Source organism: Electrophorus electricus, chromosome 17 (assembly GCF_041902795.1).
Source record: "Electrophorus electricus isolate QZ-2024a chromosome 17, ASM4190279v1, whole genome shotgun sequence".
NCBI classification, from domain to species: Eukaryota; Metazoa; Chordata; class Actinopteri; order Gymnotiformes; family Gymnotidae; genus Electrophorus; species Electrophorus electricus.
Genome location: NC_137513.1, coordinates 3,542,501 through 3,557,971, shown reverse-complemented (window position 1 = coordinate 3,557,971; position 15,471 = coordinate 3,542,501). Strand labels below are relative to the sequence as shown.

The 15,471-nt window shown below is 46.1% G+C and overlaps 1 protein-coding gene across 3 annotated transcripts in view; it reads left to right on the top strand.

Moving 5' to 3' along the window:
* The window catches only part of dscaml1 (Down syndrome cell adhesion molecule like 1), a 90,952-nt gene that overhangs the window by 69,386 nt on the left and 6,095 nt on the right, over positions 1-15,471 (top strand). Inside the window, exons 12-31 of one of the 3 annotated variants that reach the window (XM_027013413.3) lie at positions 98-303; positions 699-795; positions 991-1,119; positions 1,418-1,585; positions 1,683-1,753; positions 1,907-2,147; positions 4,671-4,817; positions 5,149-5,304; positions 7,763-7,902; positions 10,275-10,428; positions 11,261-11,378; positions 11,507-11,670; positions 12,030-12,128; positions 13,289-13,477; positions 13,775-14,062; positions 14,249-14,404; positions 14,504-14,534; positions 14,738-14,856; positions 14,955-15,107; positions 15,236-15,430. In XM_027013413.3, the coding sequence (XP_026869214.3) occupies positions 98-303; positions 699-795; positions 991-1,119; positions 1,418-1,585; positions 1,683-1,753; positions 1,907-2,147; positions 4,671-4,817; positions 5,149-5,304; positions 7,763-7,902; positions 10,275-10,428; positions 11,261-11,378; positions 11,507-11,670; positions 12,030-12,128; positions 13,289-13,477; positions 13,775-14,062; positions 14,249-14,404; positions 14,504-14,534; positions 14,738-14,856; positions 14,955-15,107; positions 15,236-15,430 (3,021 nt within the window). The other 2 variants (XM_081699933.1, XM_081699934.1) reach the window with 2 other exon arrangements.

Genomic DNA, 15,471 nt, shown 5'->3' with positions numbered 1-15,471 from the left:
CACTATTGTTCCATTCTACTTCCACTCCACTGTGTTCCACCCTCATCTGTGTTCTAGCTCTGCTTTCAACATTCTCTCTCTCTCTCTCGCTCTTCAGTTCCAGCTATGATAACTTCACATCCCAACACCACCATGGCTATAAAGGGTCAGAATAAGGAACTAAACTGCACGGCTCGTGGTGAGTACCCTATCATCATCCGCTGGGAAAGGGGCGACACCGTCATCGACCCTGACCGCAACCCACGCTACTCTATCACCACCAGCCCCAACGAGAAGAGCGACGAGGTCATCTCCACCCTCAAGGTGAGCCGCGCACATGCAGTTCACCTGGAAATCACTGAGTCTGAGTGAAGGTTAATCATGATTGATAAAGTCAGTAATCATAACTAAGTACTATTGTTAGATCATGGTTAGTCTGTGGAAACTTGGAGAAATGGGGCAGAATATAATAATATGCTATTTCCTAACATCGTAATGACTTACCAATTACAGTACAAAGGACAATGTAGATGATTGACAACAATGCACAGAGTGTGGATGTAGAGCTTGTAGACAATGTGAGATGGTTGCAGCCCCCCATACAAAACAACACATGGAACAAAATGATGAGCTACTGCTATTAACTGTGTTTATACTCTCTCTGTCTCTTTCTCTCTCCCTCCCTCCATCTCTCTCTCTCTCTCTCTTTCTCTCTGCAGCTGAAACCGGCTGAGCGTGGGGACTCTGTGTTCTTCTCCTGTCATGCCATCAACTCCTACGGAGAGGGCCGTGGTCTCATTCAGCTCACTGTGCAAGGCAAGACAATCACCCATGAACGCCGCTCTCATGTTTGACATGGCACACCTGAACCAGGCACAAAATCAATCATTATGCCCTTGCTCCAACTCAGTTCTGCCCCTCCGTTCTCTCATTATCCCCTGCGTGCCTCTCTCTCTTCTATGCTTTGTCCATTGGTCTTATGGGACTGCTTTTGTATGTACTCTGTTATAGAGCCTCCAGACCCTCCAGAGTTGGAGGTTCGTGAAGTTAAAGATCGCAGCATGAACTTACGATGGACCCAGAGGTTCGATGGCAACAGTATCATCACCAGTTATGACATTGAATACAAAAACAAATCTGGTATGTAGTTTGCTGCCTGGGCACTTTTTTATTCTAGCCTTCAATGCCAGTGTAAAGAATGTGAGTGTCATGGAGAAGGTTTGGAGCCAGGTGGATGTTTTGGTATAGCTGATATAGATATCCTGGTGCATTTGTGAATTTACCAGTTAATTTTGATGTAACTGTCATAGTTTAGCCAATTTACAATTTACCAAGCATATCAGTGAATATAACGTACAGTGGTATAACAGAGCGGTATAACTGAGGTCCAGTGTGATCATAGGAGTAGCGTCTGTCATTTCTTTTCTCCTGTTTGTAGATCCATGGGAACTGAAGCATGCCACTCGTAAAATCTCCCCCACCAATAACCAAGCCAACATCGTGGAGTTGCATCCTGCATCTGTCTACAGCATCCGTATGTACTCTTACAACAAGATCGGCCGCAGCCAGGCCAGTAAGGAGCTGACCATCAGCACGGAGGAAGCGCGTAGGTCCTCACATGCACACCTAGAGAACGGCTTTGCACAGACGTTCATCACAGCTTCTTTGAACCCGATCTGACCTGCACTTTCTGCCTGCCACAGCCCCCGACGGACCGCCTATGGAGGTTATCCTGCAGCCTATGACATCACAGAGCATCCGCGTCACCTGGAAGGTGCCCAATCCAGACTCTCAGTTTGGCTTTATGCATTATGACCCCAGTAACAGCAGAAAGAAAGAATCATAAGGACTCTTATGATCATTTTCCTAATACAGTGTCGCCTTCTCTCTCGCTCTCGCGCTCTCTCTCTCTCTCTCTCCTCACCAGGCCCCTAAGAAGGAGCTCCAGAACGGAGTGATCCGTGGCTATCAGATTGGCTACAGGGAGAACGGGCCAGGCAGTAATGGCCAGTATAGCATAGTTGAAATGAAGGCGACAGGGGACAGTGAGGTGTACACGTTGGATAACCTCAAGAAGTTTGCTCAATATGGAGTAGTGGTTCAAGCCTTCAACCGAGCTGGCACAGGGCCCTCCAGCTCAGAAATCAACGCTACCACACTAGAAGATGGTAAATCCACACATTGTCCAGAACACATACAAAACATTCATTTGACTTCTATAAATATTGTTTGCACTTTGTAATTCAATCCATATTTTTTTGTACTGTTGTAATTATATTATCTTTTTATTTACAGTGAGTCACTACATACCTTTATAAATCTTTATACAATTCAATTTTTTTTATTCCTAAAACACACACACACACACACAAACACAGACACACACACACACACACACACACACACAAACACACACACATACATGCACGCGCACACACACACACACACACACACACACACACACGTGCATGCACACACTATTGCTCTATGTGTGCGTGGGTGTATGTGTGTTTATATTTGTGATTATATTTGGTTCACAGGCCTGAAACACTAGCGTGTCACTGTCAGCCGAGCACCAGTGATATTGATGGCTTTAATGATAATAGTAATAACACAGATAGTAAAATAATTATAATTAGCTTGTCTGCGGATGCCCCTCTCCCCAGTCCCCTGCTTTCTCTCCCAGTGTAATTATGTGCAGCTGAGCATATTGTCTCCCTTTTCCTCCTTCATCCTTCATTCCAGCTTTTAAATCCCTCACTCTCTTCTCACTCACACGCTCCTCCCTGAAAAACAACCTTCATTTGTTTTCTTGAACTTCTCTCCTGGTCTATAAACTCTCTTGTTCACTTTATTCCTTCTCCGTTGCTCCTTTTCCGATGGTTGCTTTGCATTATCTCACTTCACTGACACTTTGTCCTAAAAGACATTCTGAAAGACTTGCCCGATTGCGTCGGCCCGCCACGCGAGAGAAGGAGAGACCGAGAGGGACACCCGGTGCGAGAGCAGGCTAGACTCTGTAAATGAAGTGAGCCCCAGTCCTCTAAAAAGGCAGTTAGAGTGCGGTTGGCCCACAGAGCCCATTTAGACCTCAAGGCCACTTCAGATAGGCGCTGCGTCCCGCCCTTAGCCCCGCCTCCCTGTCGCCTTTTCTTTCTCTTCTCCTGCTCACTCTCTTCCTGCAGCAGCTGCAGCTGCTTGTGTATTGAGGCGAGCCGGAGCCTTTCCTCCACCGCAACCCCCCTTTCATCCTGTCCTTCACGCACATGCCTCCTCTCTCAGCGAAGGGCACACAGCCGCGCTCTGTCTTGCCTCAATAGTGGCCTTCTCTATTCAGGAGCACCGTTTGGCCTCTCGCCACAGCTACGGTCGCCTCGTATCCGGCCAGAAGAGACAGCGTTGCTGAACGCTGCAACAAAAGGAGGAATTCAGATGGGTGTTTTATCGCTCATGTATTTTGATGGGATCAGTGATAAGTTAGCCACCTATAACATCCATTCTGAGTACAATGTGTTATACCAAGAATAGGCAGGTTTTATGTAAATCCCCCAGCTTCTCACAACTTTAGTGTTCATCAATCCCTACATGACTGGCGTGACTTAATGTTCAATGGACTGTTGATATAGGCAGCGTGAATGATAGTCAGGTGTGCTGGCACCTATAAGAGTTTACCACTGAGAAAAACCAAGGTGATCAGTACTGCATGGTCCACTTATTGGCCTTTGAATCACATGTGCTATAAGAACCAAAGACCATATCGATTGCCATTATTATCAGCCCATTTTCACTGGTCACAGAACCATCTAACCTGGACCACTGAAGGGAAAGTGGCTGGTGGGCTGAATCCAGGTTCCTGTTGCATCACGCTAGTGAGAAGATCAGAACGTCCACGGAGCCGTCCTGTGGGGTGTCAAGCACCAGGGCTCCTGATACCCACGGAAGAACTTTCCTGATCAGCACAGTGGAATGTACTCCATTCCTGCTCAGCACCTCTGTGCAGCACCTCTGTGGAGCATCTATGCGCAGCACCTCTGTGAAGCATCTATGTGGAGCACCTCTGTGGAGCATCTCTGTGCAGCACCTCTGTGGAGCGTCTATGTGCAGCACCTCTGTGGAGCACCTCTGTGCAGCACCTCTGTGGAGCATCTCTGTGGAGCATCTCTGTGGAATTCAAGTCAAGGCTGTTGTCAAGGCCAATGGAAACCCATTGCACTACTAGATCATAATAAATCAGCACCTCGGTGTATTTTGGAGAGAGCAATGCAAAATGCATAAATCATTATAGTGCTACCTGAATGGTAATAGACTTTTTTAAAAATACATTTGTCTCTTCTATAATAAATGAGAAATTATATGTTTTCTTTACATTATTAACAGGTTTTATTATTATTAAGAGCTAATGGTTTATGTGCATTGCTGCAAGGTTTCAGGATTGTTCTTTCTCTCTTCCTTTCTCCTGTACACTCACACATACTTTCTGTCTGTCTGTTTCTCTCTTCGTCCTTCTCACACACACACACACACACACACACACACACACACACACACACACACACACACACACACTCACCCACACACACACACACACACACGTGCACATACACATACACACCCACTCACATACTCACACTCTCTTTCTCTCTCTCTCTCTCTCTCTCTCTCTCTCTCACTGTCTGTCTACCTCTTCTCAGTGCCTAGCCAGCCTCCACAAAATGTGCGAGCTATTTCAGTGACTTCAGATGAGGCAGTGATCACATGGTCTGAGCCCCCTCGAATGACACTGAATGGAGTCCTGAAGGGTTATCGTGTGGTCTTCTGGTCCCTCTTCCCTGATGGAGGTGGGTACAGTGGGCTCCAGGTACCAGAGCTCAGCCAGAGGAATGAAATACAGCTACACCTGCTATGTCCCCTCTCTTTCCACACCCACACTCTCTTAGCACATCTTGAACATACAGTGTTACTGGTGTTTCATGTGATTTGGGCTACTTACTGTACGACTAGAGAATTGTACTGTTATTTCCTGTTAATACTGTGTAAATCATTTCCTGGTTCTTATTCCTCTGTCAGTCAGCAGAAACACCCCTGCGATTGCATCATCTGAAAAATAAAAAAATCTAGAGGTGAAAGGTCCATGCATGCAGTTGCTAAGTTCCTGCCTCTGTGTCTCAGAATGGGGTGAGATGCAGAACATTACCACCATAAGAGAGCAGGTGGAGCTTAAGGGCTTGGAGAAGTTCACAAACTACAGTGTCCAGGTCCTGGCCTATACACAGGCCGGAGATGGTGTACGCAGTAACGTCCTCTACATACAGACCCGAGAGGACCGTGAGTAAACACACACACACACACAAATCTTCTTAACTTGCACAAATAAATACATATACATATGCAAAACTAAATGTGCAGCAAACAAAAGGATGTAGCTTATTTGCATACTAGAGGACTCATCTAAGCATTTCTGCACATTTCTGCTTTTGGAAATACTGTGGCAGATTTATGTCCACCAGGGACTCAAAAATAATTCATTACATATTTTTGTGAAATCTAATATTTCTTTTTAATAAAGTAATGTAGCTTTTCTGCTAGTTATAAATGGCATACATACATATGCATAATCATGGCTTTGCAGAGAGTCCTCTGCCAACCCAAACAGCATGTGTGAGTATACACATATATACGTGTATGTGTGTACAGTTGAATTCTTTCCTGCATGTGCAGTTGTATACTTGAATGCTTCTATGTCATGTGTGGGGGGAGAGAGTCCTTTTAAACTCACAAATGTATTACCTACAAGCCACTTCCCCATTACCCCTATATCTTTTCAAGCTTAAGGGTGTGTGTGTGTGTGTGTGTGTGTGTGTGTGTGTGTGTGTGTGTGTGTGTGTGTGTGTTTGTGCTAGGGCAAGAAATATGGGGAGGGGGTTGATAGTCTGGTTACAATAGGCATGTTAGCTGAAGGAGAGAGTGGAGTGGTCCAGGTCTAGAGGATGCTGGCTACCGGATGCTGTCACTATGGCAATTACAGTGCATTTAAGCTCTGATGTTCCATTACTGCTACTAATGAGAATTTAAACGTAAAAGGGTGGGGGCTTGAAGTGTGTGAATGTAAGTGAGTGTGCCATAGCCCAACCCAGCTTACCACCCAGCAAAAGAAGGATTACTTCTTTGTGGATTATCAGGTATTAACTTTGTGCTTACACTGCTGGGCACCGGATTAGAGGCGTATCTGTCTCTCTGGTCTTCCCCGGGGAGGGGCTGTTTGTGGCAGGGGGCTGGGGGTGTTCCAGGGTAAGGGGCTGAAGGAAGACTTTAAGGGGCCTTTGGAATGAGGGTGAGACACAGAATAAGTGCCTTTCCAGCCAAAGTGTTTATGTGCAAAAAAAAAAAAGAAAAAAAAAGGCATTTTTACTGCTTACAACTGATTTATCAACAAATTCCAATAAATGTAATTTACAAATAAATGTGATTGTAGCCCAACATCTTTTCCCACATGCAATGTGCTGATTCTTATCTAAAAACATATTAGAAATATAAAAGACCATTAGGAACCTGAGTGAACTACAAGCTGATTTTTTGTAGCATTTTTGTTTTTATTTCTAGAAATGCCTGCAATTTATGTGCCCTTTAAAAAAATAACTGGCCTTTAGTGATTGAATGAACAAGTTTTACACCCAAAGCTGAAGATGAAAGAAATATGTTGGCGGAGGATGATGTGGAGTGCCGTTGGACGTTGTGCGGAGGCTCACAGCTGTATTGCAGACCTCAGATATTTCTTTAACTGATGGCTGGAAAGGCTCACTCATTCTGTTGGCTTCAGTGTCAGTGTCTGATTTGCAGAATGGCTCTGAGCCTTTTCCCAGCCAGGCCAGAACCCTTCAGGGATTTACCTCTAGCTGACTAAACCTTGAAATGATGGGGCATTTCTCCTTAAAACTCCCCCAAAACATGCATGCAGAAACACACGCATTCAGACCAACACACATACTCCTGGACACGCTCTTTTCAAGGATTCTTGAGTTACTATGTGTGTGCTAAAACCCATACAACCTACCTAAACCCTCCTACAATGCACATCTAGTCAAGAAACCTACCCAACACGCACCTGTCACACACCTACAGCATGCATCTGACTTACACAGCCACTCCCCTAAACATGCACATACAACAAACACCTATCCAGTGCACGCACCTATTTAGAACACACACCCAACAGATCTATTCACCTACCTACAACACACATCTGTGACACACACCTACACCACACATCTACCCAAAACATATCCCCATCTACATACACAGCATACCTTCCTAACACCTACTCAATCACCTACAACACACAGAACCAGAACACCTGCTCAACACAGCTATACAACACACACCTACCCATCCACTTACAACACACACCTACCTAGCATACACAGGTGAGACAGACAGTCGGGGATGGTTTACACTCTCAGAAAGAAGTACATGTTGAAGTATAATGTTTACCAACATTTTTCACTTTCTCTCTCTCTCTCTCTCTCTCTCTCTCTCTCACTCTCTCTGTCCTTCCTCTTACTCTGTATTGCTTTTTCATGAGCACTTTCATGGCTCTTATAGGCTAAGTTAAGCAGCAGAAGTACAAACAGTCCTGCTTACGATACCACCAGTTAGAATGTTTGAACAGCACGCGAGCACCTTCAAAGGAACCTCTGAAACGTTTCCTCGGTGATGAGACGTGGGCGCTCACCTCTGTGCTGTCTCTTCTCTCTCCCACCTCTTTCCCTTCTGCTGTCCCCCATAGACCCGGGCCCTCCAGCAGGCATCAAGGCTGTGCCCTCCTCTGCCAGCAGCGTGGTGGTGTCCTGGCTCCCACCGCACAAACCCAACGGCATTATTCGCAAATACACCATTTACTGCTACAGCCCTGGGTCAGGCCAGCCGGTGAGACACCAAACATCGCCATGATCATGAGACGAGGGTGGATAGTGTGTTTTAATTTGCCAGTTTCATATGTTATAAATATGTTCTATAAATTTGGTACATGTGAGAGAGCATGCACACATGTGTGCTTGTTGTAGTGTCTTAAGGTTGTTTTTTAAAGCCCATTGCTTTCTGTCAGTATAATCTGTATCTATCTGCATTTTAATGTGCCTGTGTTGATGAGGGTGTGCGTGCGTGCATATGCGTGTGTGTGTGTGTCTATGTGTGGGTGGGTGTGTGGGTGTGTGTGTGTGTGTGTGTGTGTGTGTGTGTGTGTGTCTATGTGTGGGTGGGTGTGTGTGTGTGTGTGTGTGTGTGTGCTGCAGTGCTGCAGTATCAGCAGGACATGTGTATGAGAGAGAGTGAAAATGAGAGCCTCATACTGCAGTGAGCTCTCTCCCCCCTCATTTGCATATCTGTGTCTCATCACGTTGCCTAGACAACCTCATCTGTTCATCAGTGAGGGCAGTAAACAAGCTGACAACACACACACATACACACACACACACACACACAGACACACACACACACACACACACACACACACACACACACCATGCATATCACATTTATAACCTCTTCAACAAACACACTCAAACCCACAGACACATATACAGAAACACACACACACACACAGGCTGTACAATTTGTGTACTCTCACACTGAATTCATGTACCTGTCCAGACAAACACATGCTCACTCTTCTACCCTTTTTTTTCCTCATTCACAAATCCGTCTCTCTCTCCCTCTTTCCCTCTCTCAGCCTGGCCTCTTGCAGTGCACAGGGTGATTACTATGTAAATGAGTGTGAGAGGAGAAAGGGAGTGAGTGAGGGAGGGAGGGAGGGAGAGACAGAGAGGGAGGTAGAGAGGAAAAGAGAGGAAGTGAGGGAGGGAGAGAGGAAGAAGAGCGGGAGGGGGGGTCAAACACACCGTGCAGGGAGTACTTTTGTTCCTCTTTTCATTAACTCGCTCTATCGCTCCCTGGATCACTGCTACCTCCACACCAGAGGAATATTTCAATATCCGTTACACCTCTGCTCCTCCTGCACTTCATACTGCCTTGTATGCATTCATACGGAGGGAGGGTGAAAGAACGAGAGAAGGGGGGGGTGAAAGGAGAAAGCAAGGAACAGGTTAAGGTTAGCACTTAATGCTGAATGGCTTGGTCAGGAGCTAGTTTAGGGTTCGGGTTAATGTTAGAGTTAGGGTTATGCGTAGACAAAGCTACTATGTATTAAACATGTTAGAAATGCATTTCCCCCCAAAATAGATTTGCCCACACAAGAGTCAAACATATTAAGAAAACATTGGAATACATCATAGTAGGAAGAGGCAGCTGTGATGTGTGTGGTAGCAGTGCCATGCCTTGAGGTTATACGAGGGATAGTGGGAGGGCAAGCTTAGCGTTAGTTAGCAGGGCAAAGACTGCAATGTGTGTGTGTGTGTGTGTGTGTGTGTGTGTGTGTGTGTGTGCACATTATAGACAATCCCAGTGATGAGTGTGAATCTGGACAGCAGACACACGGCTCTTTTAAACATGCTGGAGGAGCAAAGTCTCACATCCTTTTGTGTTGTAAGCATGTTGTGTATGTGTGTCTCATTCTGCCTATGGTAATTATGTGCTTGTGTAAATGCATATGTGCATGGTCACCTGACTGAGGGCACACGTGTGCGTGTGTGTGGGGGGGGCATGTCTGGGAGCATTATTTTTTCCCCTCTCATCAGAGAATGAGAGCATCCCCAGGGTCCTCTCTGCTGTTCTTCTGGGGTACACCACAGACACACACACACACACACACACACACACACACACACTCTCATGTGTACACACACACACACATGTGCACGTACAAACAATCACAAACACACAGAAAAGGAGGAGAGACAGAAAGAAAGGTGAGGAAAAGAGGGATAGAGGAAGGGAAGAAGGAGGAAGACACACGCACACAAACATGCAATAAACCTACAGCTTTCTTCTCAGAAATGAAAGAAACAAAACACGTTGCTCAGTATGTTCATAGAATTGATTCTGCAAAGGTGAAGGAGCTGTCGTTTTCAAGTGTAAATAACATACAATCGTCAAAACTCTGAACTGGTCCAGAACCTATACAAAGTAGATTCTCCTCTTAAGTACACTTTACTATCACATTTATCAGCTGATTTTTTTTTTAACGCTCTGGAACAGGAAGCATCCTCCCTCTCAAAGGACGTTCCGTCTGCTCAGAATTGTTGCTCGCAGAGATGGACTGGTGTTGGCGTCTGTGCGCTGCTTGGCCTGGTCAGTGTGCACAGTGAAGTGTGTTGGTGATGCTTTGTTCATCTCCATCTCAGGCTCCCAGCGAGTATGAGGCCAACCCAGAGGTCCTGATCTACCGCATCAGCCACCTGAGCCGCGGCCAGCAGTACCTCATATGGGCAGCAGCTGTCACCACAGCCGGCCGCGGAAACATCAGCGAGAAGGTGACTGTGGAGCCTGCTGGCAAAGGTGAGACTTCCACACTTCCCTCCACACGCCAAGAATCTGAGGAATTTAAGCAACATTTTGATCGGATTCCCCATCACATGAGGATGCTCAGCCTCCGAAACGGTCCCATGCATTCTCATTCACTTTGAATCTTTAGTATACATTACATTCAGGAAAGTGTGTAATGAAGGAGAGAGGATGAGGAGAAGCACCCTAGAAATGCTCCATGGCTTTTGGCCATGCATCCTCTCTTCTCTCTCTTCTGCCACTGCCCCCACCCCCGGTTATCGGTTGCCCCTACCCATCTGTGTTGCCCCTCCCCTATGTGTGTCACTCCTCCCCTTTCCAGGGTGCCCCTCCCCTCTCTTCTGATTCTGGGTTGTTAATGATGTGATGAGGAGCAAAGGGCATTAAGTGAAGGAGGATGAGATGGATGTCGAAATGACAGCTCACGGCCAAGCCAATGTAGTGCACAATGGGGAGAAAATGAACAGGGCAGTTTAATCAATACTTCCTGGATTAGTGTGTGTGTGCATGTGTTCATGTACTGGGCGTTAAAAGAGAGTGTTCTCCAGACTGAAGCTCCCAACGTTGTCTTCAGCAAACACAAAAGAACAAACATTGAGATGTCAAGTGTGTTATAAAGAGCCTGGCATAAAGAGGACAGAGCACTGGATTCCAGCATATAGAGAGACTCAGCATGTGTGGATATGTGTTCATAACACCAGCACATGGATTTTGGTGTTATTTGACCAACAGACATGGCTTGGCCCTCACTGTAGAACTTGACCTCATCTAATTTATTCTAAACATTGCTATTGCATCTCTCATTCTCTCTCTTCCTCTCTCTCAGCTCCTGCTAAGATACTTTCTTTTGGAGGCACGGTTACAACTCCGTGGATGAAGGAGGTGCGGCTTCCCTGCAGTTCTGTGGGCGAGCCGACTCCTACTATCAAATGGACCAAAGACAGGTGATACTTTTGTTTTAGAATTAGCAGAACATCTATTTTTTTAAATAATGATGTGTAGGCTATAACTGTCCTCATCCAAGGATTAACAGTGGTATGTCAGTGTAATGTTGACCCTTTGACCCTTGCAGTGAGGACTCTGCTATACCAGTTACACAGGATGGCCAGCGTAACATTTTGTCCAATGGGACACTGGTTCTGCGTTCGGTGAAAGCAGAGGATTCTGGGTACTACACCTGCACAGCTACCAACACTTTGGGGTTTGACACAATTATCGTCAACCTGCTAGTGCAAGGTAAATGTATACAGTATCGGTCTCCAACCAAAGTTCTAGCCTATCTTTCTGTTAAAACAGAATAATATGGTCAACTGTGAAAGGGTCAAATATTGTGTGTGTATGCGAGAGGCAGGGGGTAACAGTGGCCCCAGATCAGCTGTGTTTGACTGTGTGTGTGTGCGCGCATGTGTTTGCGTGTGTGTTTGTGTGTAGATGTGTCAATGACCCCAGATCAGCTGTGTTTGACTGTGTGTGTGTGTGTGTGTGTGTGTGTGTAGATGTGTCATTGACCCCAGGACAGCTGCGTTTGAATGTGTGTATGTGTGACCTCCGATCAGCTGTGTTTGACTCTCTCTCTCTCTCCCTCCGTGTATCAGTGCCCCCAGACCAGCCACGTCTGACGGTCTCCACCACCTCCACCTCCTCCATTACTCTGGCCTGGATCCCTGGAGACAATGGTGGGAGCTCCATCAGAGGTGAGCCCTTCTTCGCCCCTCATTCCTGCTTCTGTCTCAAAAAATCAAATAATCTTTGTTGCTTTTCTCTCCTGATTCCCCTTTCTCATGTCTCCTCTCTTTCACTCTCACCTTCTCAGTTTGTCGTTTCTTTTCATCTGAGTGTCTGTGTTCACCTCTTTGTACCTCCTCTGCCTTTTGTCTTTGTGTGTGTTTCTAAGTGTGTGCATTTCTGTACACACCTGGGTCTCCCTGTTCTCATTGAGCCACTCTGATTTCTTTACTCTCTCCTTCCTCAGTTCATCCATGCAGCTACCAATAGCTACTTATTGATTAGTTCATTCTGTGTTTGTATTAACCTGACAAGGGTCTATCTCTCTGATCACCTGTGTATTCCATCTGTTGTACTATTCCTAACACTTTTAATCTGCATCTGTTCCTCTGTAGCATTGTGACCTTTTCAGCTCATCACTGATATAATCTGTCTTAGTTTTGTCTCATTTGCCATCAAACTGTTTTGGGGCCTAGACATTATTTGTAATTACTCTACTGCTATCGGGTAAATGCATTTCGTCCAGTAAAAAGTGTATGCATGTGGGTGTAAGAGAGAGGGAGGGAGGATGAACACGAGGGACTTCCTGCAGGTCAGCTGCTTTGATGTGGCACCTTTAGTTTGCCATCTGCCACAGTCAGAGACACACCCTTTCCAGCACACTAATGATAACTGCTGTGGGCGCCATATTGTGCCTTAATTTGCATACCTGCCCAGTCAGCATTCTCTCTCTCTCTCTCTCTCTCTCTCTCTCTCTCTCTCTCTCTCTCTCTCTCTCTCTTGCTCTCTCTCTCTCTCTCTCTCTCTCTCACTCTCTCTCTTTCTCTCGCTCTCTCTGTCTATCACTTTCTCTCTTTTTCCCTCTTTCTGTGTAATGATGTTTCAGGGATGGTTTGTTTTAATGATCTCCAGTATCCCTGCACCCTCTAGTGGTGACGAGGCAACACAACTCTGCTCAGCTTCCAGGCTGGGCCTTCAAACAGCAAAGTGTTAGAAATCAGGGCCTGAAGATAATAAGATGTTTCATTTTTTGCTGATACTATCATTTAATGTTCACTACCTTTGTTAATGGCTTTTCAGCTGTGAAGTCATTCTGAATTTCTCTTTCTGTTTGCTTCTGTGTTTACAGGCTTTGTTCTGCAGTACTCTGTGGATAACACAGAGGAGTGGAGAGATGTGTTCATTAGCTCCACCGAGCGCTCGTTTAAGCTGGATAACCTCCGTTGTGGCACATGGTACAAGGTCAAGCTAGCAGCAAAGAACAGTGTTGGGGCAGGCAGGATAAGTGAAATCATCGAGGCCAAGACTCACGGAAGAGGTTCAAAAACAAAATTCCAAACACAATCAGTATTCACTAACATGAAATAGAAATGTATACATGACCTCCTGCAAGGCTGCCTGACTCGAAGGCTGGAACTGAACTCTCCAGTGTGGCAAACCTTTAGAACCAGAGCTAAGCACCCCTGAACTCTAAGTGGGCTATCAGGACACAGCAGACTATATGGGGCTTCTTCTCATGTTAACTTCACCCTGGGGCTACATTGTTAAGCATAGAACTCCAGAGACCCAACCCAGACTTCCTGTTTCACTCTGAGTGCCTTCCTTCTGTTCACAGAGCCACAGTTCAACAAGGACCAGCCCCTGTTCACCCATATCAACTCCAGCCACGCACGGCTCAACCTGCAAGGCTGGACCAGTGGCGGCTGCCCCATCAGCGCCGTGCTACTTGACTTCCGGCCCAAAGGCACATGGGCGTGGCAGAGTATGCGCACCAATGCCACGGCTGACGTCTTCCTGGCTGAGCTGCGCGAGGCCACCTGGTATGAGCTGAAGATGAAAGCTTGCAACAGCGCCGGCTGTGGAAACCAGACCTCGCAGTTCGCCACTCTGGACTACGATGGCAGTGAGTCTGTTCATAGGGACCAGTCAGTTAATTACGAAGCTTATACAAGGATGAAAATGTAAAAGTTTACTATTCTTTTGTGAGGAGAGCTGAAGGATTATTAAAAAGATACATTTTAACTACTATGTCCACGTTACCCCGAGATCTATACTTATCTTACTTATTTACTGCTTTGTTCTTGTAAAGGTACCATTCCTCCAATCAAATCTGCACGAGGAGAGGGCGATGATGTGAAGAAGTTGTTCTCCATCGGCTGTCCTGTGATCCTGGTGACACTGGGCATGGCCCTTCTTTTCATTATCAGAAAGAAGCGTAAAGAGAAGAGATTGAAGAGACTCAGAGGTGAGATGAAGAGGGAGATGGGAGCACTGATTTGAAAACATACCTACTACTGAAAACATCTGAATACATACCTACTACTCTCTTTTCCCTCTGCCTCAGATGCTAAAAGTTTGGCTGAGATGCTGATCAGGTAAGAATATATTGTACCTGCTTGATGTGCTGTTTTCTCTTTTAAATATGTAGAGTGTGATGTTCTGTCCTGAAAACAGTAGCAAAACTCTGTCTGTTTGTCTGTCTCTACGTGTGTGTGTGTGTGTGTGTGTGTGTGTGTGTGTGTGTGTGTGTGTGTGTGTGTGTGTTGGTGCTTGCGTGTGTGTTTCTCACCTGGAGCAGTAAGAACAATCGGAGTTTTGACACCCCGGTGAAAGGCCCTCCTCAGGGGCCTCGGCTGCACATAGATATCCCACGCGTGCAGCTCCTCATCGAGGACAAAGAGGGCATCAAACAAATTGGTCAGTCTGGTCACAGGTTTGCGTGGGTGTGAGTGAGAGAAAGAGACTTGGTCTACATCTGTTTGCATGACTGGGATATCTTATATTGACATCTTTAGGTGAAGACAAAGCAACCATTCCTGTGACAGACACCGAATTCAGCCAGTCAGTAAACCCCCAAAGTTTTTGCACGGGCGTGTCTGTGCATCATCCTGCCCTCATTCAGAACACTGGTCCCTTGATTGACATGTCCGACATTAGACCAGGAACCAGTAAGTTGCTAGGAGTCATAATTTCATCAAATGTTTGACATTGTTTATGTATAATAAAAACATTTATAAAAGTAACTTTTTCGGGAGGCATTTCTGGTCATTTTCTTTCATGTTTGCTCTTTTTTCAGACCCAGTGTCGAGGAAGAGTGTGAAGTCAGCTCACAGCACAAGGAACCGTTACTCAAGCCAGTGGACTCTGACGAAGTGCCAGGCATCTACGCCTGCACGCACGCTGACCTCAGACTGGCGTACCGTGGGCTCCCAGCATGGCATCACAGTCACCGAGAGTGACAGCTACAGCGCCAGTCTGTCCCAGGACACAGGTACACACGTTTACCTACTGGGGGATCAGCTAGAGATCAGA